This window comes from Cyanistes caeruleus, chromosome 3 (genome assembly GCF_971803275.1).
Source record: "Cyanistes caeruleus chromosome 3, bCyaCae1.hap1.1, whole genome shotgun sequence".
NCBI lineage: Eukaryota > Metazoa > Chordata > Aves > Passeriformes > Paridae > Cyanistes > Cyanistes caeruleus.
Genome location: NC_141703.1, coordinates 34,942,225 through 34,964,014, shown reverse-complemented (window position 1 = coordinate 34,964,014; position 21,790 = coordinate 34,942,225). Strand labels below are relative to the sequence as shown.

General features: G+C 37.4%; 1 protein-coding gene across 2 annotated transcripts; it reads right to left on the bottom strand.

Moving 5' to 3' along the window:
- Positions 1-375: 375 nt before the first annotated feature.
- On the bottom strand, positions 376-21,033 carry XG (Xg glycoprotein (Xg blood group)). Of its 2 annotated transcripts, XM_086880729.1 has the most exons (10): positions 20,948-21,033; positions 20,617-20,824; positions 10,962-11,003; positions 10,580-10,636; positions 6,831-6,866; positions 4,394-4,459; positions 3,461-3,508; positions 2,774-2,812; positions 2,374-2,493; positions 376-2,172 (listed from the first exon to the last, which is right to left on the bottom strand). In XM_086880729.1, the coding sequence occupies exons 2-10, from the start codon at positions 20,675-20,677 to the stop codon at positions 2,156-2,158; spliced, it is 486 nt and encodes a 161-aa protein (XP_086736855.1). In that variant the 5' UTR covers positions 20,678-20,824; positions 20,948-21,033; the 3' UTR covers positions 376-2,155. The 2 variants fall into 2 exon arrangements, with proteins under 2 accessions (XP_086736855.1, XP_023804041.1); XM_023948273.2 differs by lacking the exon at positions 20,948-21,033 and having other exon boundaries at positions 20,617-20,929.
- Between the last annotated feature and the right edge of the window lie 757 nt (positions 21,034-21,790).

Sequence of the window (21,790 nt, the reverse complement as noted above, 5' to 3'; positions counted from 1 at the left end):
GTCAGGGTTTATCCATTCTGATTCATGAGTTCTGCTCAAATTCTCCATAATAAATCTGGGTTTTGGCTATTAATATCAACAAATAATAAATTATTTTGAAAATATTATGAAAAATGTTAAATAAATTGTCATAGTATAGGAAAACCAAAAATGTTGCACATAGATCCTTCTCTAGACACTTAAAAAAAAATAGAGGAAAAAAAAGAATAGATAGTTAAGCTGTTTTGATTATACTGGGGTTTTTTCTCCTTTAATTTTTCTTTAGTTTGAAGCATTTCCTTCTTTTCCCTAATGGGACACAGTTGAACTTGTATATAGAAGGTACCAATCCTCATATGTCACAGAAGGTAGCAAACAAAACAAACAAAACTTGGGTCATCTTAGATAAAACACTGTAGGTGTTTATTGAAAATATTGAAGAGAAAGAAGCAAAATATATATTTTCATGGTTGAACAAGCAACTGAAGTTGTAACAGCAAAACACTTGCTGTTTGATTTCATTAATCAAATCTTCATGTCTATCTGAATAAATATATGTCAATTTGGATTAACTATTAACATGGAAAATTAATATTTTAAAAGAAATATTAAATGTCCTTGAAAACCATATTAAAAATATTTTTTTCATTCATAAGTTGAAAGTGATAGCCACAAAGGTGTCCATTTGTTTGTATGTTGTCAAGATGTTTCTATGTTTAAACTGATGTACGTTATCATTTCTTCCAGGATCAGAAGAAAAAAAAAAAAGTGACATCTAAGCAAGCAACTGATATATATCCATTTAAAATACAATTTAGATAAATAGTATTTTATTTTATAAAAAAGTATTTTTTAGTATATGTCTTCCTCTCAATGATGTAATAAACACAAAATCATATTCATCTCCATTTAAATGGAATTGTGCTAACAAAAACCATGCTTTGCTATAAAATGAAGATAAAACCACACCAATTTCCTTATGCTTTAAAAAGTTAGCAAGTGAATTAAATACAGATGAAAGCTGGCAAAACTAGCAGTTTACTGACATAATTCTGAAATACAACCATTTTAGCTGTTTTTTTGATCCAGTTAGCTAAATGAAGACAGAGAGACAGGAAAAGTGTCAGTTTTTGTGATAGGTTTGTCTACATTGTTAGCATAGCAAGGTCAGTCAGGAATGAGGGAAAGACATGAAACAGTCTAGCTAGAAAAACTATGTCAACCACATCTCCACATAGTATGAAGTTTAAAAGTCATTGTGACTTGGATTTTAGAGGCTGAAGCATCACACACTCATTCTAAATGAATCAGAAAAAGCTTTGTACCAATCTTCCCTCTTCAGAAGTTACGAATAATATGTTTTTTTAAAAAAAACTCATCTTGCTAAATTAATGCATTCAAAGGTTCTAGAGTCAGGCCTAAGTTTTCAAGAAGAGAAATTAAACTTAAGTGAAATTCTAGTTCCTGAGAAGAGCTAACTACCATTTCAGTTATTATCAAATAAATAAATAAATAAAATTAGCATGTTTTTCTCTCTATTGTATTTCAAACAGTGGTTTGTCAATATACATAATCTTTTTTATTATTCATTATAAAGTTAAGAAGGAATTTTCTAGCTACAATTCCTTTCACTTTGCCAGTGTTTAGGCATAAATACAAAGTAAATGCATTCAAATTTTTAATCCTTTTGACAACTACAGTTTTTCTTAAAACATAGTAAACATTACAGAAATATACTGGAGAAACCCAACAAGTGTGAAAGGAAACAGCAAAGTCCTTATCCTAATTCCATCAGAAGAATTAAGTTTTTTGGCTAATTTTGAAAACAGAAAAAAAATTTATTTGGTGACTCAAATCCTCACAAACTCAAATCTTTCAATTTTTATCTTATATCAAACTTGATTTCTTTGTACTTAAGATAACTTCTGAGTCAAAATCTGTATCCAGCCCTTATGAATGCAGGTCAGAAAGTTAAGTACAATCCCTGGATGTTTAAAGCATATCTTTGATGACATAAAACTCAAGGTGCAAAAGTGACATCAGGTTAGAGAGAGCAGGATTGCATTGTCTCCAGAAAACAGTCATTAGAGGAAGATTTTCTTCTGTCGGAATGGCAATGTAGAATGTCACCAACCAAAGGAGCCTGTGATCAGACAGCAACTCTTCTTGCAGTGGTTTACACTGTAGCCCCACCTGAAAAATGAAAATTGAACATTCAGTATTTCCACTGTGGGTGTTCTTTGCCAGCTTTTCTGAGGCTGATCTGGGCTACCCAGGCTGGTTTCTACACACAGAGCCACAGCTGTCAGGCACCTCTGTGGTGGCAGAGACAAGTGTTTGTCAAATTCCCATCTACTTCAGCACTTTAGCAGTGGAAAACTCTTTGGGTCTTACCACGTGGTTTGAAACAAAGTTTCTTATTCTTGTAGGCGCTGTAGGCTGCTATTGATCCAACAACCAGTATTACAAAAGCAGAAATTACAGGAGATGTAACTCCAGCTATTAAACCCGAATCTGTGGAAAAAGAAAGAGAAGGGTTTTTTCAGAGGCACTTAAATGGTTTGTCTCAAGTATACTCTCTACTAAAGTGTGCCTTTACCATATTCTGAAAATAGTTTGGTGAAACTATAGAATTAAGGACATGAATAGAAATTGTGTTTTATTACAGCTGATGTGAAAATTATGTCTTAAACCCAAAATTATTATATATTCTACTCTTCTAAAGCTATCATTGTTTGAATATTTCATAAAGATCAGAAATCAATTGTAGAATAATGTAAATTATTTACCATACCTGTGTTCCCTCCATGATTGAAATGATGCTCTTCTTCTCCTGGAATAGAGGGTGAAGTTTAATCAAAGAAACATTTGTCATCCCGTTTTGAGAACTAGGTATTTACTCAGCAAAGTGTGACATACAAAGGGCAAAAAGGGTGGCCCAACAAGTCTACAAGAGAGGAGTTCCCCTTCCACTTCCCACTGATGGCTGGCAGAGGCATAATTGTTCATCCTCTTGATGCTTCCTTTTTGGGAAGAATGTTATCATCTAATAGAAGGACCATGTATAACAGGCTACATCAAGCTGATTTCACAGGGAGGGCAGTGTAGTCTATCTCTTCTCTACTATCAGACAATCAGATCATTTATCAGTAGTTTACATCAAGATTGTAGTCTTAGTCCATCTACTTCAGCGTGCCCCTTGCTTTTGGACTTTACTTGCTGAATTCAAAGAGATAAAAACCCACAGGCTTCTGGCATATGCTAGAATGCTAAAAAATGTATTGGAGTACATTTCAAGTTCTAACCTCAGGCTCAAAACCATGTTTTTTCATGGAGGATAGCTAACCTAAATAAAAATAGCAGAAATGGCAAAAATGGTCCTATACCTTCAAAGACAAAAAGATTATCACTAAAACAAAATCAACCAGCTCCAGTTTACAGGTACTAGGAACACGTTGCAAGGGAAGTAGGCAAATGTTACCTGGTGGTAAAGGCTTTCCATCAAGGAGATCTGAGTCATCAAAACCTCCTGCAAGATAAAGATTTCAGTTGAAAAATTATCTACAATGGTAGCCCCTTCAGCTCCCTTGTCCACTCCTTTTGTAGTGCTCTAGGGAGAGGTGAGGGACCTTTGAAATCCCAGGACCAACATGAGGGATGGATCACGTCTTACACTGAACAGTCATCTACCAAAATTTACCTGAAAGCTGAAGTACTGACATTATTGGTGTCTATATATTCTGTGTCTGTTTTGGGCACTTGTGGGATATGTGAGCTTGGGCTCTCTGTAACACAAATCCTTATGTAATATGGAGATCTGGAGTCCCAGTGATCCACGAAGCAGAGTTGGTGGGTCCTTTCCAGGAAAGACTCCTAAAGGACCTGTCCACAGCTTACCACTACAGCCATACCCAAAGTATAGGTACAGGGTGAGAGAGAGAATAGATATGCCACATTTTCTTCATTTAAGCAAGTGTCTGGAACCAAACCCAAATGCAGTACAGGCTGCCCAGCCCAATCTGTTGTATGCCCCAGGGCCACCTCAGATGCACATCTCAAACCGATTTGAACACAGGTTTATCCCTGCCCTGTGGCTAGATGTCAAATTTGAACCTTTGCATAGTTCAGTGTATACATGCTCAAAATGAAAATGCAAACAAGATTAAATGTTAGTCTCATGCCACTTAAGATGCAGTGTCTCACATTTTGAACAGACAGAAAAACTCTGTGGTATCGACACTAACATTTAGAAAAAAGCTTTCTCAACTCCGGGTCAGAAACAGTGACTACAAAAGGAATATGTAGGGAAAGGATGATGAAACCTATTACTAGAGAAATAAGAGATTAAAGTATTTAAAATGTCTGCTCTGAATAGCTCATAGCACTACATTTTCTTAAGAGGAAGTAGTCTTACCAGAATTACCGTAAGTTCCTGGGCGCGGTGGAAGAGGTGGGTATAAAGGTTTTCTTGAGATGTCACCTATTAATAATTAATATTGTTAGATGATTAACAGGCAAAACTGGTAACAGTAAATAAAAACATTTATACCAATTTATAATTTTTCCTGCCATGAATTAAGAAAAGCACCTGGTCAGTAATTAAGAAGATTTAAGCGCTATATCAACAAATAGCTAGCTACAAAAACTGACTTGGAAGTGAACAGGGAATAGTTTCAAAAGAAGAGAACGATTCACAAAGAAAACATTGAGGGAAAATATTTCATGTGGATCTGGCAAGTGCTAACATTGTTTAAAGGTGACAGCTGGGAGGCGCAATGTGTCACTGTGGGTGTCAGTGGTGCAGTTATTAAAAGCCAACAGAAAGCTGATGTTCTAGTTTGAACTGGAGGGAAGAGGCTATCTCATTGCCATCAGCAGGTATTTATGAGGCCTGCAGATTAGTTTCATCTAACAGATGTTGAATTTATCTAATGCATAATGAATTTTCTGCTCTTAAACTGTGCAAAATGAAATCAGACTTCAGCTTTGCTGTTGTTTAGGATTTTGTGCTAGCATTTAGCCTTAATTTCTTGCCAAAGGATTAGCAAGAGATGCACTGGATAGAGCAGGAGGTCTGATGACTGAAAACAGTTTCCAAACTGCATATATAATGCTGAAGAGCTGACTCAGGTCAAAGCTTGACAAATTTAATATCTAGGGTTGCTGCTCTGCATGTATAGAGTCAGTCTTCTCTTGCCATCCGTTTCTCAACAAATTCAACCACATATTTCACTGTTCTCATAGCCAGACAGTGAATCTAACTCTGCACAGATCAAAATTAGGTCACAGAAATAAATAGCGATTTCCCTCTCCCTCCTTTCACCTTTCAAACATGCCAGTTGCCCTATGACTATGTTTTCTTCTTGCCTAGCTGCTAAATACAGTGTTTCTGTTTCTGAGCATCATTTAGGTTCTGATCCAGAAAATTATTTTGGTGTATGCTTAATTTCAAGTGAGTTTAGCCTACAGCCAATGGGTTATAGGGTAGAGTCATAAAGCTTTGTTGAATCACTTTGCCCAATTAATTGTATTCAGTAGAGGAAGGACTTGTTCTGTTCCAGCTCTCCATGTAATGAACTAAGACTCACTGTGGCACACAAGCAGAAAACCACCAATCCCACATTTAATTTCTATCATGATGCTGCACTTAGTCTTCTCTAAGCATAAGAAGACACATTGTGTGGCACAGCTGGTGAAAAAGTGTCTTCAGAAGTACTGATAACAAGATACATAACTTTAACCTGATTATACCATGTATGGAGGTCAGTTAAGAAACTGAACTGAAAATGGAACAAAGAAATAAAAAACAAAGGAAATACAGCTCTCCCCTTGGAATGAAAATATTTGGTTTAGTTAAGATACTTAAGCTATTAATTAATATTTTAGTCAATATATTTAATCTCATTAGAGTACTCAATAAAAGCTTGCAGAAATGGAAGAATTATTACAGGGAGGAGTACATGAAAATATAAACATGGCAATTATTAACAAAATTAGATTCAGCTTGGTAAAATGTGGACTACTATGTCATTCAAACAAAGGCATGAAGTGCTACAGGGGAACTTGGAAATGGGAAAAAATCCTCCCAATATTAAAGTGTTCACCCATTCTCTGAGACTGAAACACGAGTAAATCAGATCACTGCAGCTAGTTCAGAGGGTCTGTGCAACTGGCTGAGAAGCAATTTTTCTTTTGTGTCTGTGATTAAAGTGGAATTTTAGGCTTTGATTCAATACTAATTGCACTTTGGGTAACTGCAGTATTCAAGAACCTTTCTAGAGTAGTTCACATCCTTGGTATATCTCTAAATACCCTAAGTAAAATTTGGTGTACAAATTCCCAGCGTCAAGGATTTCATGTCTGCACAGCTCAATAGAGTAGTGTGAATACTGCTGAGGTCAGGTCTGGGTGTTATGGGAATATCTGGAAATTAACAGCATGTTACAACAGCTTGACTGCTTCAAGCTAAAGCTGTATTTACCAGTGCTCATCTCTGAAACATTCCTTCCTGAATTTCTCATTTGCCATCAGCAGAGCTACAACTGGGCCACGTTTGCTCTCCCCAGCCATGCCTGGGGTGCTCTGCCATGGTAGATCAAGCCCCAGCTAACTTGAGTTCATGCAAGGTAGGGCAGCTGGAAGCTCTCAAAGGTAGCTGGGACCAGGTGCTGTCCCCACTCTGCATGACAGCCTCAGGCAGAAGGGCTGCATCTATATAAGCTGTAATAATGCTCATGACCATAGCACCTCCTGCAGTATTGAAATCACTTTTTAAAGATTAGGAAGAGGTCAGAAAATTACTATGAAAGTAAAAAATCCCCTTGTATTCAAGAAAACAAGGGAGTACTCACCGCCACCAAGAGCATCTCCCAAATTCAGATCATTGTCTAAAAATGAATAGGAGGAAGATGTAGAAAAGTGAGTTACAAACAATTATTGAAGGAAATAAAATGTTATTTTCATTAGAATGTGTACAACTGCACGTTTGACAAGCACCTTTTTCAAGTCAGTGCCACAAATTCAAATAACTCATCACACTTTTCTTGAAAACTCTAATAGACTCTAACATCTACCCACACACTGACAAATACCACAGTATTTTCTACTCAAAATACCAAAAAGTTTTTTTTCTGTTTTAAATGATATCAAAATATATCTTACTGTTGAATCAAGATCAATACCTCTTTAATATATTTGTAAGTAAAAAAAATAAAATTAGATATGTTAAAATGTAACTGTACCCATTCTTAAAATATACTTAATTATTAACATTTATATCTGTGGTTAAAATTGGTATATGTATGCTTGGCTTAAGTTTATTTTATTGAACTGCAAAAACTGAATTCTCATTTCAAAAACAAATATTAGGGAGCAATAAACCTACCTGGGGAGAAATTGAATCAACTAATTTATGTAACACTGAATACCTATTTCAAAAACAAATACTAGGGAGCAATAAACCTACTCAGGGAGAGATTGAATCAACTAATTTATGTAAGGGTCATGGTGACCCCTTGCTTCAGGCAATCATATACTCCTGTCTGAGGTTGGGAGACACTCTGATTTTATTTGCCTGAGCTGTAAAGGTTTTTAAATAGAATTAAATGTCTGTATGTGAAAGTTACCCAGTAAACCAACAGGCTGTGACCATTGCCCAACACCATACACGTGTCTCGCTTTACCTGGGATGGAATCATTCCATGCAATAAACAATTTGTCCATGAGCTGCAGATGTGTAAACAGGGACTCTGTTTCTGACACACAGGTGTGGAGATGAGTATGTGGGTGGTATTTTAAGGTGTGTATGGAATGATGATGTGTTCTGAAAGAAATACTTTAGATGAATGCTGTAACTCCAAAAATCTCTTTCTTGGTGGTTATATGTGTGGAGTGATACAGTGAATCCAAAGAAAATGGATAGCAAAACCTATGTAAATTTTGGTAACAGTGCTTGTTGTCACAGAATATTAGACAGACTCTCAATGAAACAATTTTTTTTTCATTATATATGCGTCAGAATTCCTGAAACACAGGAATGTCACTATGCAGAAATCTGCTTTCTTCTGTTCTTCATACCTAGGAGGAGTGGGAAGCTGCTTTTGCTTAGTATCTAGTCTCATTTGGGTAACAACTCAGAAATGCTTTGATGTCACCAGGAAATCTGGCAGGAAAATAAATTCATAATACATTACTTGGTTTGTTCTTGTCAGGTGTAGATCCTCCCTGTGTCTGCCCAGCAAAGAGTTTCATTTCAAAAATACCTTTATCTGTCAAATGTTAACACTGTAAGAAGCAATAAATTGAAAACTGGACTCAATTTATTATTGAGATGAAGAAGTCAGGTAAAATGCAAGTTCTGCTCTAGAGGGTTCATGTAGAGACCTGTTGCAGAAATGCTAAGGTTGATATGAATGACATAAAAATGGAAATGCATGTGTGTATTGGGACCAGAAAAAACAGCAAAGTGTTAAAAGAATAAACAATAAAGGTCACTGTCCCCAGCAGTAAAACTGAGGAATGTGTTGTTTCTGTCAAAACCAGCAGGCCTGTGCTCTGATGACAGCACAGATGACTTATCAGCAGAGGAAAAGCAGAAAGGCATTCTAACTCCAAAGGTTGCAGCATATCACTGCTTTTCTGATCGTCCACACAGCAAATAAGTCTGTGCACGTAGCCTGTGTACTCCAAACAAGTGAAAAAAAAAGATAGTGGGAAGCAACCTGACCAAAGGTCCAAAGACACTGGAGTGAGAAATATTATGAGACAAAGGACCTCTCTATAATACCTGATTACTACTAAAGGATATAAAGGGTCTGTGGATTCTACTTGTCATTTCTGATCAAGAAGAAGAACAGAGAAAGGATAAGAGCTCAGTAGGTGGCAAGCTTTGTCTCATGTTGCACCAATGCTCACCAGACCACCTAAGCACACACATCTTGGTGCTCATGAGCATGTAGGTGTGAGGATATGGCTGAATTAAACACAATGCAGGAACAATTTGAGAGTTTGTAAATAAACATTACCTTCCATTAAATTTTGTGATGAATTTTGCTACACTAGGGAGGTGCCTACTGGAGAGCTTCAACTCAGGCAGAGGTGCATGGGATGCCCAGTGGACATTGTCTGTAACTGGCCTCAGCTGAACAAAAATCTCAGTGAGCCTCACTTCTGAATGAGACATAGCAGAAGTTAAGACGAAACATTAAACAGATCCTAAAACATACTTTTGTACCATCTTCCTGCACTTTCCAAATCCAATAATTGATTTGTAACACTGTGGGCTTGGGTTTTTAATAAGTCTTAATTGCTTTTTTAAACTCTCTGCAGTCCTCTGTAGAACTGAAGGAAACTCTGAAATAGTCTGAAAAACATGGAGTTCTTCCTGCCCAAAAATTAGTGGATTTGGTTAGGGCAGACATTCATCTGATCACATCTATAACGTATTTAGGAGTCTCTAATAATAAAAATTACTTTCATCTGACTGAGGCAGCTTCAGTGCAGCTACTGACACCCTAAGCTACCTTTAAACATGACCAAGGATAAAGTATTTTAGGGCACAGTTCAAATAACTTGAAATGTTTACATTAGGATGGAAACAAATCCACATTTGGTGCAATATTTTTAAAAAGACAGATATTTCTAATCTAGGCCAGACACAAATTTTGTTTTCCAAATGAAGTGGGAAGGAAGAAAGCAGCCATTAAAATATATAATGGCTACCACTTTCACAAAATACTGCCCCGTTTGTTCAAAGAGGGCACCAAAGAATTGTGTGGAAAGTGTCACTACTTTCATGCACCTAAAATCTTATAGCAAAGTTTGTCCAGAAAAAGACCTAAAGTTACTGTTTGGGGGTTTTTTTGTTTGTTTGTTTGTTTTTTGGTGTTTTTTTTTTTTTAAATCCAGCATTCGCCAAGCATTTTGTTTGATAGACAGAAACTTATCCACTGTAGTTTAGTTGAAAAAAAAATAAAAATCTGTGTTGTCCTAAATTGTTCCATCACAAATGAAATTTTTCTCTTGTTTGGAATTTGGATTTTTTCAAAATTAACAAGTGTTCCTTGGAATTTGTTGTTTGGCATTCTCAGGACTACAGCTTTCCACTGTTCAGAGCCTTTTTTCCTTTCTGACAGAGGTGGCTGTAGCAATCAATACTAGATAATATGGATCAAATACACAGTAAGAAGAAAGAATAGAGATTTGTTTGGATTCTTTTCCAACTCTGTTATCAAATGTCATGAATAAATACACAAAAAGTAAAGATAATAAGGAAAAATAAGTAGAGGAACTGTTAGCCATTTTTAGCAACAGCTACCCGCTGTAATACTGTCATGGAGTTCAGAACAATCTAGAAAAGTGTGAAGAAGGTCTTCAGGAAATAAAACACTATCACTTGCCACCCATGCTTGAGTGCCTTACTGGAAGCAGTAAAGACATGTAATTGGTAATTGTCAAAAGAGCACTTATTTTACTTTAAGAAGACAGCTGTTATTCACACATTATCTCAGGTAATGCATAGCAGAAAATATGATAAAGAATCTCATGTGAAAGTTTCTTACATATACAGAATCGGTTTTATGCCCCAATATTTATTACTCACTGAACACAGGTCTTGTCGGTCTTCTGATCACTGTAGGCTTTCTGGTAATTATGTCATCTGTTGGATACAATGACACGCCAATAAACATTAACAGCTTCAACTTAACAAAAGCAGCTATCTGCAAATGTAGAGAGATGCTTTCAATAGATATTTATGTGTCACAGCAGAAGGCAAAAATGAAGGAATATGTTTTCAAAACAATTTTTTTGTTTGTTTGTTTTAAAGATTTTAATTTCATGATAGAAACACTGAAATCTTGCATTCTCCAGTTCCGTGTATCTTTAACGCAAGTAGTACCCACTTCATATTCCATTCCTCAAGGAAAAAGACTTATTATTAGATGTAAATGCCATAGTAAAATAAGGATAGAAGACTTACATACCAGGGTGATCAAGGGCATCAGCTAAATCAAAATCACGTTGACCTAGAAGAAATGTGACAGAAGATACTTAAGTCAGCAGGAAGGTTTTCAAGACTTCCAGACCTGAGGGCTCTGCACAGAGCCTCTCACATCAGTAAGAGGCAAAAGAAAAACCCATCCAAAAAGCAGCAGGCTCAGAACAAGCTGTCAGCTGTCATCACTGTGCAGCACAGTCCTGAATGACTGTGAGAGGAGCTCAGTTAACTCAAGTAAGTTATTTGTTCAGGTAGGCCAAAGAGAAGCTGCTTTCTCATGTTATCATTTTGCTGTGCAAACACCCCTTTGAAGAACACAGGTTGGCAGTTAGAGGGCACAGGATTATTGCCAGGAGACAGCTGAAAGTAGCATTCAGCAGAGTACTTGTGAACCAAAATCATTAGGTGAGAATTTTTAATGTCTTCATTATTATTTTACTGGTTCAGCTTAGCAGGAAGCTTTACTGTCAAGCCTGCCTTGTGACCACTTACAAAACAAATCAACTTTTTTTTTTTTTTAAATCTTACTGTAACATGGGCCACAAGTAAAATATATCAAGATGTGTTTACCTAATTTAGTTTCCTCCATAAATTAAAAAGTCGGAAAAGGGAAAAAAATTCTTTCTTTTCTCTGTTAGGTTACAACAATGTCTTTAAATGTCACAGCAGAGTAATTAGCATCTGTAGTTTTGAAGTTAGCAGGCAAAGAAAACTGGATAATATTTTAAATGTATAAAGTGAAAAAGATGACTTTGAACTGAACACACTCAGTTATTCATGTGAGTTTTACTTTCAACTCTACAATCTGCCACTTTCCTTGTAATATACAGGCTTCATGAAACACGTTTGCAGAATATGTATCCAATAGTTTTCATCCAGGGTGATGCATCATCCTTGTGTTTGCATTCCAAATATAAGATCAGCCTACACAAACCCACAAAAATTATGACATGCTATGACTTCCTAAACAGAAATGCATTACTGTGCTCTACAGAGTAAGCCTCAAGCTGCACTTGAGCTATATATGTCTATCATCCTTTTTAAAAGGATTAATACCAAACTGTTCATTGAGGAGTTTTTCTTGGCAAGTCTTGAACACTTCACAGCAAGAAAGGCATCACTGTTGAAGTGCAGAAGCTGAGGAACAGAAAGAGGCTGCCAGAGGTTTGTCAGCACAGCAGTGCTCAGGGTTCAGCTCAGCTCCTTCATCTTGACAGGTCCTGTACATCTTCATGGCATTCTTCTCATTAATCACTGTTCCTGAATAATAGCTCTTGCTTGTGTCAAAAAGCTTCTAGAAAGATTAATTATCAGTAGTCAAACACTGTGTGAGCCTCAAATAGCAGTCAGAGCAGGAATACAAAGTAGAAATGTTTTGATTCCCACGAGGATTTTAATGTAAGTCTGTGAACTTAATTATAGATGGGGTCTGATTAAGAGACAAAACAAGGCTGGAATGCAAAGTAGGAATGGCTTCTATAGCAAAATGGTCCCAATAAAATATTAAGAGGACTGTGTTTGGTGAGTAAAAATAGGTAACAGCATAAGACTTTCCCAGAAATGTTGTCCGAGTGGCACGTTATCTCTTTATTATTTGATTTGTTCTTGCAATGTTGCCTTGTCTGGCCACCTCTCCCTCCTCTGCCCAGGCCCTTCACACAACATTGCCAAGTTCAGTAACTTGATTAGGTCTTCAGGCGAACAATATTCATGGAATCATAGAATCACAGAATGGTTTGTGTTGGAAAGGATCTTAAAGACCATTTATTTCCGACACTCTCTGCCATGGCCAGGGACACCTTCCACTAGACCAGATTGCTCAGCGACCTACTCAACCCTGAACATCTCCAGGGATGGGGTATCCACAGCTTCTCTGGACAACCCCTTCCAGTGACTCACCACACTCACAGTAAAAAACAAGTCTTCCTAATATCTAATTTAAAACTATTCTCTTTCAATTTAAAGCCATTATTAAAGCCATAATCTAAGACACTGACAGGCTGGGTTTTTTTAATATGAATCCATTGAATATATAAATATGTGAATTAAACAAGTTGTTTCATCAGAAGATACCTTCTGCTTGAGCCCTGAGTGCACCACCAGCCCTTGCTGGCCCTGAGCCTCTGCCCATGGGCTGTCACCCCGGCCATGGAACCCTTTGATCTTGATGCAGACATGCTATGCACAGGCAGACATCCTGGCACTGCCTTGACTTATATGGTCAAATTATCTTTTTTCTGAAGCATTTCTTCAGTGCCAGAAGTACAAGCAACTTAAGCTTGACAGTCCTTTGATTTTGTCCTCTGGTAAAATCCTCATTTTTGATCAGCATCCTGAGTACTGGAGGAGGCTGTCTGAACTGAACCCCATTGCCTCAGGATACCACCATCATCAATGGCTAAAACCATTTCTTGTTGGAGTGAATCATCAGGAATAAATTTTGTAACCATAATCAGAAAATGAGTCATGAAAAAAATTTTGTAATACCAAAGTGCTGTTGACCAAACCAGCTTCTTTGTTACAGGGCATGACATGCAGGAAGTAACAATATGGAAAGCAAGTACTGAGGTCTTAATGCTGTAAAGAGAATGTGCCAAAATCATCTTGTGAAGGAAGAAATACTGTGGAAAACTTTCAGGTAGAATATTTATTTGAAGTTAGGGAAAAATAAAAATAGAAGGTGGAATCTAATCAGATTATGAAATTCAAGCAAGATGATGCAGATGCTTTCAATTGCATGAGAACTAAAGCAAAACAACAGACTGAAACCATTACTTTACATTACAGTAACCATTACAGTAATTTACATTACTGCCTTTCTTCTGGATGATACAAACATTTCCCTCTCCTATTATATGTCTGTTCTGTTATGAAAAAGGTATGAAAGGCAAAAGATGTTTTGAGACTTCAAGGGAGAAGCAGAAGAAAGCTACAGAAATTTTAAGAAGAGAAAAAAGAAGACTGAAAATCTCTTGCAGGAATTATTCAGATGGATTTTTTCAAAAATTATTTCTGATAATAAATTGAGCAATAAAAAAAAAGGACACCAATACAGAATGACTGCCTGGGAGCAAGACAGGAATCTCTTTGACTATGTGAACATAAACTTTGACAGATGGGCAGTTTGTGCAGCATGGTAAATTATACTGCAATAAACCAAAAGACTGCTTGGACTTAGATGCCAGCTTCCTCTGATAGTAACATCAAATGACCACAAGGAGTAGGATTCTGTGGAGCAGAATTTTAAATGCTCATTTCCATTCCTGAGACTGTACCTAGACATTCTTAAGAATCTTATTTAAGGGGGATAACGGTTAAATAGCTGAACAGCTCATACTTTATCCACACCAAACCATATTAAAGTCTCAAAAAATAGCTCTCAGTAGGAGCTGCAGTCACTTCAGAGAACTTTGAAAATAAATGACAAGGGAAATGAATTAGTGAAGCTCTCCACAGAACAAACAGGCTGAAATAAATTAATTTTCCATTTTTTTTATTTTTTTTTTTTTGGGTTAGCTTCCATAATAGAAGGAGTTGGAAATCTACTGACGATAATGAGAATGAAAGAAATTTTACTGAGGCAGAAAGAGCTTTGTGGTTTATTTTTAATTGGCTGGGGGTTTTGTGTTTGTTGCTGTTAGCTTTGTTGTTTGTTTGTTTTAATGTGGATAAAGTTGTGAAGAGATTTAGCTGTGCAGGTGATACTATCTCAGAGTTGTCTCTGCTATTACTGCTTTTCAGCTAGTTCTTGGCATTACTTCTAACCTTTCTTCTGGGAGTATCCCTGTTTTGACAGAGATAAAATGACAGTAATAATGTTTTTTGTGGGTGGTCCTCAAGGATTCATAACAGAGAATTCGAGAAAAATGCTTGTAAAGTCTTGTCCTCAGGCACAACTGCATTTAGTGTTCACAAATTTTGAATATTAGTTTTCTGAAAATGTGACCCAAATATCCAGTCACTAAAATGCAGACAGCAGCACCTTTTGTCCATGGTTTAATTTGTTATCTAAATGTTGAATGGATCCACCACCCTTTAACTCTGTTTGTTCACAAGGATCTGAGGTCTCACAGTTTTTGAGTTGAATTTATGAGGAACAAGGCTGGATTCTGCAGGTGAGTGTTACCAGTTTCTCATGAAAACAGCAGTCAAGTTTTCTGACAAAAGGGTGCCATGACATCACTGCAGTTTTCAATCTCCATATGAACACATCTTGTGGCCCTTAAAATGATGCAGATTTAAATAAGGCAGCAATGAATATTTCTAAATGAGGATTGGATTATGTGACAAATGAAATTAACTTCTCAGGTTTTTAATTAGCATAGCCTAGTATTAATAAGGAAGCTAAATTCCATGAGAAAATGTGCTTGTATGTGTTTATACATGTTTCTGGACACACACCTAAATACATATATGTACATGTGTGTTATATAAATAATTTTGTCATTAACATGATTAAATTAATTGGTTTTGGGTACATTGCTAGTAGTCATATGTTTGGGATGAGATTACCTGTGTGACAAATAAATTAGAAGCAACTAACTTCTAAGTCTGAGCAAGATAGAAAGGGAGAATAAGTTGATTTTACAGTATTTAAAGACTTGAACAAGTATGATTTCTTCAATGCAATTAAATAGTAATTGTGTACATGAATACAATGAGATTAAAACATTATGAATCTGACAGAGACTGAGAAAGAAGTCTGTGACTTAAAAATGAAAAAAAAAGTTTTCTAAGAGATCAATATGTTACCAAAATCACTCATGATACTCATTTTATGTTTTTTTTTTTTAAAGATGAAATTGTAAGTTATTCTTTGCACAGGCCATTTCTGATTGTAACACGATCAAGAAACCTATTTTCTCCATAATGAGAAAATAGGATGTATTTTCCCATGTGTGGGACTTGGAACATACCCGTGCACTGGTCCAACTTTATTCAGGAAGTAATTATGTTTGTTTAAAGAAAATTACTCATTTCTAGGAGAACACAAAGGTTTACGCCCCAGAGTGGACACTGTGGACAAAATCTCAATAAGCAGGTACTATGTCTTTCATGTAATAGCGTCACAATCCATATGTCCTGATGATGTTACTGTAGTGTGTTTTTCCTTTAAGGACCTTTAGTTTCATAAACAACAATTTCCATTACAACCCCTTGATGCTGGGGTGGAAAATGAGTATGCTTTAAAATCTATAATTAAGATCCAAGGTCCAGTATACAGACCACAACATGTGGACCTTATTATTGGCTTCATATTTTTTGCTAGGCCACTTTTTGTTTTAGTTTAAATGCAAGGGAAATGAAAAGGACTTGCTTGTTTATTCATACAACAGCAGATTTAAATAATTACCAGCAGGTAAGATGCATTAATAAAGTAGGAGTGGCAGCACTGCTTCAGCTCTGTGCAACATAATCTCACCAAACACAAAAGAAAATCTTTCAGTTCTATGATACATGCCTTTCTGTTCAAAGGTAACTGATGTTCTTTATGATCTAATATGCCCTGCATATATAAAACAAAACAGATACAATTTTTTGTATTTTGCTTCAGAGTGAGTGCAGAAGATGGTGTGTGTTGTAAAACTCCAGGCAGAGTAAGAGAATTTGGATCTCCCATGAAGGAACAACTGCATGTTTCTGTGCACCTTACTCAGATTTTCAGCTTTGTGTCATCAGGCAAAAGAGCTTAGCCCATGGTGTGGGCTCTTAATCCAAAGCTTCTCTCTGTCACTACAGGTTCATGCAGCTGCCAGCTCTTTTCAGCTATTTGGTCTGAGAGCTAATGACGTTTGGTCAGAGGGCTTAATGGTGGTCACATTACATGAGAATTGTACTCAAACAAGAGACCTGTATGAGTATTCCTACTGAAATCCTTAGTGTGGCACAGGCCACAGCTGTGTTGGGCTCTCAGAGGGACCACTCTGCCTAAGTACCAGCTGGCTAATCCCTGCTTTCTCCAGTGAGCAGTCTGGAGACAACAGAGGGAACTGAATATAATATAGACAGTCAGGGAGATGCCAGGCTTTGCTGTTTCTCTTGCTCAGAGTGTGTTTTAATGTTCCTCTTCCCACTTCCACACCAGGTACACTGGTAAAACGCATGCAAAATAGCTCTTGACCCTCAATATTGTTAGCCCCTGATTCCTTCACCACTGGTGTAATTAGACCAGGGATGTAAAGAAGGACTTCAATTTATCTGCTAATCTTAGTGCCTAGTCTGGCATTTGCATTCATTTTTTTCTGTAGCATTGTTGTCCTTTGAAAATATATTGCTGTGATTTAACTTTTCCATAAATTCTTCATGAATTAAAAATCTATTGATAACAGGCAAAGCTGATTCAGTGGAAGTGGGACTGTTATATTTTCATAATCCATTCAAGCCCATTCTTTCAACTGGAATGGCGTGTTTGCCCTCAGAAGACACTGTACTACAGGTCAGATTTAAATAATTTTAGTGTTTTCCCACAACATTCATAGATGTCAGCCTGTGGAAAGGAAGGAAGGAAGACTCAAATCAAAACAAACTGTATCTCTCCTCCTGCTATGAGGCAAAATGCCACAGAAACGTTCATTTTTATTGATTTATAATCCTGAAGGAATTATGACATTTATTTGTTATTTATTACCCTCAATGGGATGGAAATGGTTTGGCAATTGATGGTACAAGTAAGTTAACAATACACATTCCAGCAGGCTGGTCACTGCTGCCAGGCTTGCAACATGGCAGCGATGTTTGAAAAGTGAACCTGAGAAGCTGAGTAACTACACCAGTTGTTTTCTCTTCCCAAGCTCTGATGTTGCAAGAGTTCTGCCGTTGTTAAGTGTTTCAACCAGTTCAGGTATGTGGATTTTTCAAACTGCAATCACACCCTTAGCTGATAACACCGATGTGACTATGGATAATCACAGTTCAGGTCTTGGGAGTGACATACTTTCGTCAGGCAGCAAAAGAGAATGTGTTGAATCTGTAAGTGTTTCTGCACATCCACACACCTCACACAGAACAGTGAGGACTGCAGATACATGGAGCAGTAGGAGAAAAACAGGACTCTTATCTCTCCTGTTCTTTCTCAAAACTCAAAACTACATTATTCACAGAACTAAGTCACATAGGGTCTCAAATTCAAACAGGTCTACAATTTTCTCCCCATACAGTGCACAGCTGATTAACCAAGACTACAACTGATTTTGAGTCAAAAACTTTGTAAGCCTTATCTGAACAGAGATGCATGGCTTACAGACTAGCAATAAATGCTGCTCCCTTTACCTATGTAGCGTTCAATAGCTGATGGAGTAAATGTAAACCATCTCAGATATGTACACTGTCTTTGTTACTGGCTAAACCTGGGATCTATCAGTCAGCATTAAAGACCATGGATATATAGATTGTATCTCATTGGGAACTTGAGGAGCATTCTGAGCAGTCAGGTCTGAGTGAGTCTCAGTTGCCTTCCAAGTCCACATAGGGGAGAGCCCACAGGTTGTACAGCTTCCCCACTGCAGGTGTGCACACGGATTTGTGGCTCAGATGGGATCTATATTTCAAAGAGATGCATGATCTCAGTTACCAGGGAGCAACCTGAGTTGTGTCTGAGCACACTTTGGCAGTGTAGACACTGAATTACCTAGAAACCTGAATTACTAGAAATCAGAAAAGCTGCATGAACTCTTGAGGGCTGTTACTGTGAAATTCAGTGGAAGAAGTTTCTGTGAAGTTTATTTCATTTTGATTGGGCTAAAAGCCTCACAGACAATTAGTTGTTGAAGCTCAAATACATAGGACCTATGCAACCTAAGTCTGAAAAATTCCAAAAGCTAGAATGAAACTGCATCAGATTTCACTTTCCTTGTGCAATATGGTTCTTGGTTCTGTTATGCTTCTGTCGAGATGTGTCCATCAAGGTAGTCTAGCCAACTAGATAGCTGGACATAAAGGAAATGCTGGATGGTCAGAGGAATGGTGCCATCTGTGTGGTGATCCAGTACTTTATAGATGCTATCACAGAGGATTACAATTTAGAAAATAATTAAGCTGCCTATAAAAGGGTGAATCATGCCATAGACATTCTTTTCATAAGAACTTAGACCAGCTTTTCACCAGCACAGCCAAGCCTTTCTCATACCATGTCTTGATTGGGACTGAGAAGAGGTTCTTGTAAATATCCCCTGAAACATAGTAAATATTTTGATGGCAAAATTCTGTGGCTGTTGCCACAGACTTGAAATAATTAAGTTTGCTCGTCAAAATGGATTAAATAGTTTCCAGATTCATAAGACTGTGCCCAAAGCCCACAGCAACATTCAGCAATGACTTCTCCCCCAAAGCAGAGCCTGAACTGGCTCTAAATTAACACATGTATAAATGAAGAATGATTAGGCTGACTACCCTTGTAATTAAAATGGTAGAGTATATGCAGATTGGCCTGCTCATGCTCAGATTGTCTAAACAGAACTATTCAACATATGACAGTTACAGAACAAGAAAGTCTGCATGCCAAGAGGTGAGAGACTGCATGAATCATCACCGCTTACAACACAACATGCAGGCCAGCACAGTCCTCCTGCTCAGCTCTTTCTATGCCATGCTAATTGCTGAAGACTTCTAAAAAATTCCTCATTTGTTAAAATCAAACCACTGAACTAAGTTAGGAAAGTATTTTTCACTGCCCATCACTGCAAGATCTCCTCAGGACTTCGTTTAAATAAGGGGTGGTGGGGGGATCAGCAGAAGGTGCTATTTTGGAACTAGTGATTAACAATTGATTTCATCCTGCAGCCAGCACTGTACTAAAAATTTCTGCAGAATTGCTAATATACAAAAACGAAAAGGTTATAAGTACACCACATAGGAGATGAACACAAAGATAAGTCTATCTGGTTTGACCTCCAGAAAAGTTTGAAAGAATATTTTGCTGAAAGAAATTACGTTTAAACATAGTGAAATGACTCAGGTATGAAGAGGCTACATTTTCCCCCTTGCTATTTATTACTCAAAAATTATATACAAAATGTATTCAATTCTCAGTCCTGCATGAAAAAGTATGTTTGTGTGTGGAATACTTTTACTAAGGTTAATAAACTATTAGTCTATAATTATTAAAGCATATGCACACATATAAAAGCATGAACACCTTTAAACTGAATCTGAATTTGTTTTTACAAGAAAACTCAGAGGTTTCAAAATACAAATAACTAAGAAAGGCTTTAAAACATGCCGTCATAATTTGACTAAGGATCTCTTTGGAAACTGTAAGTTCCCCTGGAAGCTCTCATTTTACAGCTTCCATTTAAAGAAGTTCATAGTCGAGCCTAAGCTTGTGAATCATTTTAGGGAAGCAACACCAGCGAGAAAATAAAAAATTATAATGAACAAACTTTAAGCAGCATCGCTATTATGAACAATCATCCCGGAGACATGTGTCTCTTTAGAAACTGGTGAAGTACACATAAACACTTCTGAATGCTTCTCATGAAACAGCAGCTACAAAAAACCCAAAAAATTCTAGCAAGCATTTCCAAATAAACAAACATCCCTTTGAGAGGTAGGGAGCTTACGTTTATTTTGTTTTATTTTGTTGGGTTTTTTTTTCATTTTTAATAATCTAGCCTTTGAAATAAGCCAAGGTAAAGGTCACTTACCTCTTACATGGACTAGAAGGAAGCCAAGGCACAAAAGAAAAATACTTCTGAATTTCTCCATGCTCCTTTATGCAGTGCTTCGATTGCACCAGTTGTTTTTTTTACAAGCAATGATAGCAGATGTTGCTGCTGCAGTGCCAAGGTTTGAGGGAGACACCTGGAATCAGCAGCTCTCTCCGAAGAGGTTTCTCACCACCACACCCAAACTCTGCAAGAGAGAGAGAAACCTTTTTGTGTACAAGGCAAGTAAGAAAAGCAAGCAACTCTGCTAGAGCCAAGCTGTGAGCAGCACATTAGGCACCACCTGTGCTCCAAGAAACTTATTTATTACCCAGGCAGGAAGCACAGAGAGCTGGGGAAGCAGCGGCAGCACCCAATGAGGAGGGTGCCCAAACACCCTGGATCCACCTCCTATCCAGAGGGGAAAGACAACCTGTTTGACATCCTAGCCTTCAAAGCAGGGTGTGGTGCTGCGGGAGCTCAAGTAGCTTGTAAGAGGAGACTGTCTTTCTCTGAAGCGTGCTTGAAAGAATCACTCAGACATACTCTGTCCTCAAAGCAGCACTTCACTGCTTGTTTCTTGGCTCAGGAATAACAGCTGAGAGAACCAATCCTGTCAGCCTTAACCCCTTACTCAGGCCACCAAATTAAAGATTAATTAAATTAAATTTAAAATATTATGTTGGACTGCTGAAATGAAGCATGCTCCGCTCCCCAGTGGATGCTTATCTCCACATTGCCCATCATGATTGTTTCTATCAATCTAGTTTGTTTATTTTAAATATAAATATCCATGCATATCCTCCCTGGCAAGAGATGTCTGCTGGCTGTGATGGTATAAAGCTTTGGAAAACGGAAAAAAACCTATCTGTACATGGACAAACTTTTAAATACTGATGTGGTTTAAATCCAGTTTTGTCAAAGCATCAGTTATCTCGTGCATCTCTCTAGCAAACACATGTGCCTACAGTCTTGTCCTTTGAAGTGGATTGCAGCCATCACCCTGGTGCCCAGCAGCAGCAGGGTGACTGGTGTGCATCCTCCCTTGTGCCTGGGGAATAAGCTGCAGGGGGTTTTGCCAGAGCTGTTTTGTCTAGGGCAGCAAATAGCTGAGGACTCTGCCACCATGAGTGGCCAGTCTGAGCACTCGAGGTGTTTCTGGGTGATTCAGTCT

Coding starts and splice junctions, on each gene's coding strand:
- XG (XM_086880729.1), bottom strand. CDS start 20,677: ATGGAGAAATTCAGAAGTATTTTTCTTTTGTGCCTTGGCTTCCTTCTA. Junction 4,460..6,830: donor GGGAGATGCTCTTGGTGGCG/GTGAGTACTCCC, acceptor AATTATTAATAG/GTGACATCTCAAGAAAACCT. Junction 3,509..4,393: donor AGGAACTTACGGTAATTCTG/GTAAGACTACTT, acceptor TTTATCTTGCAG/GAGGTTTTGATGACTCAGAT.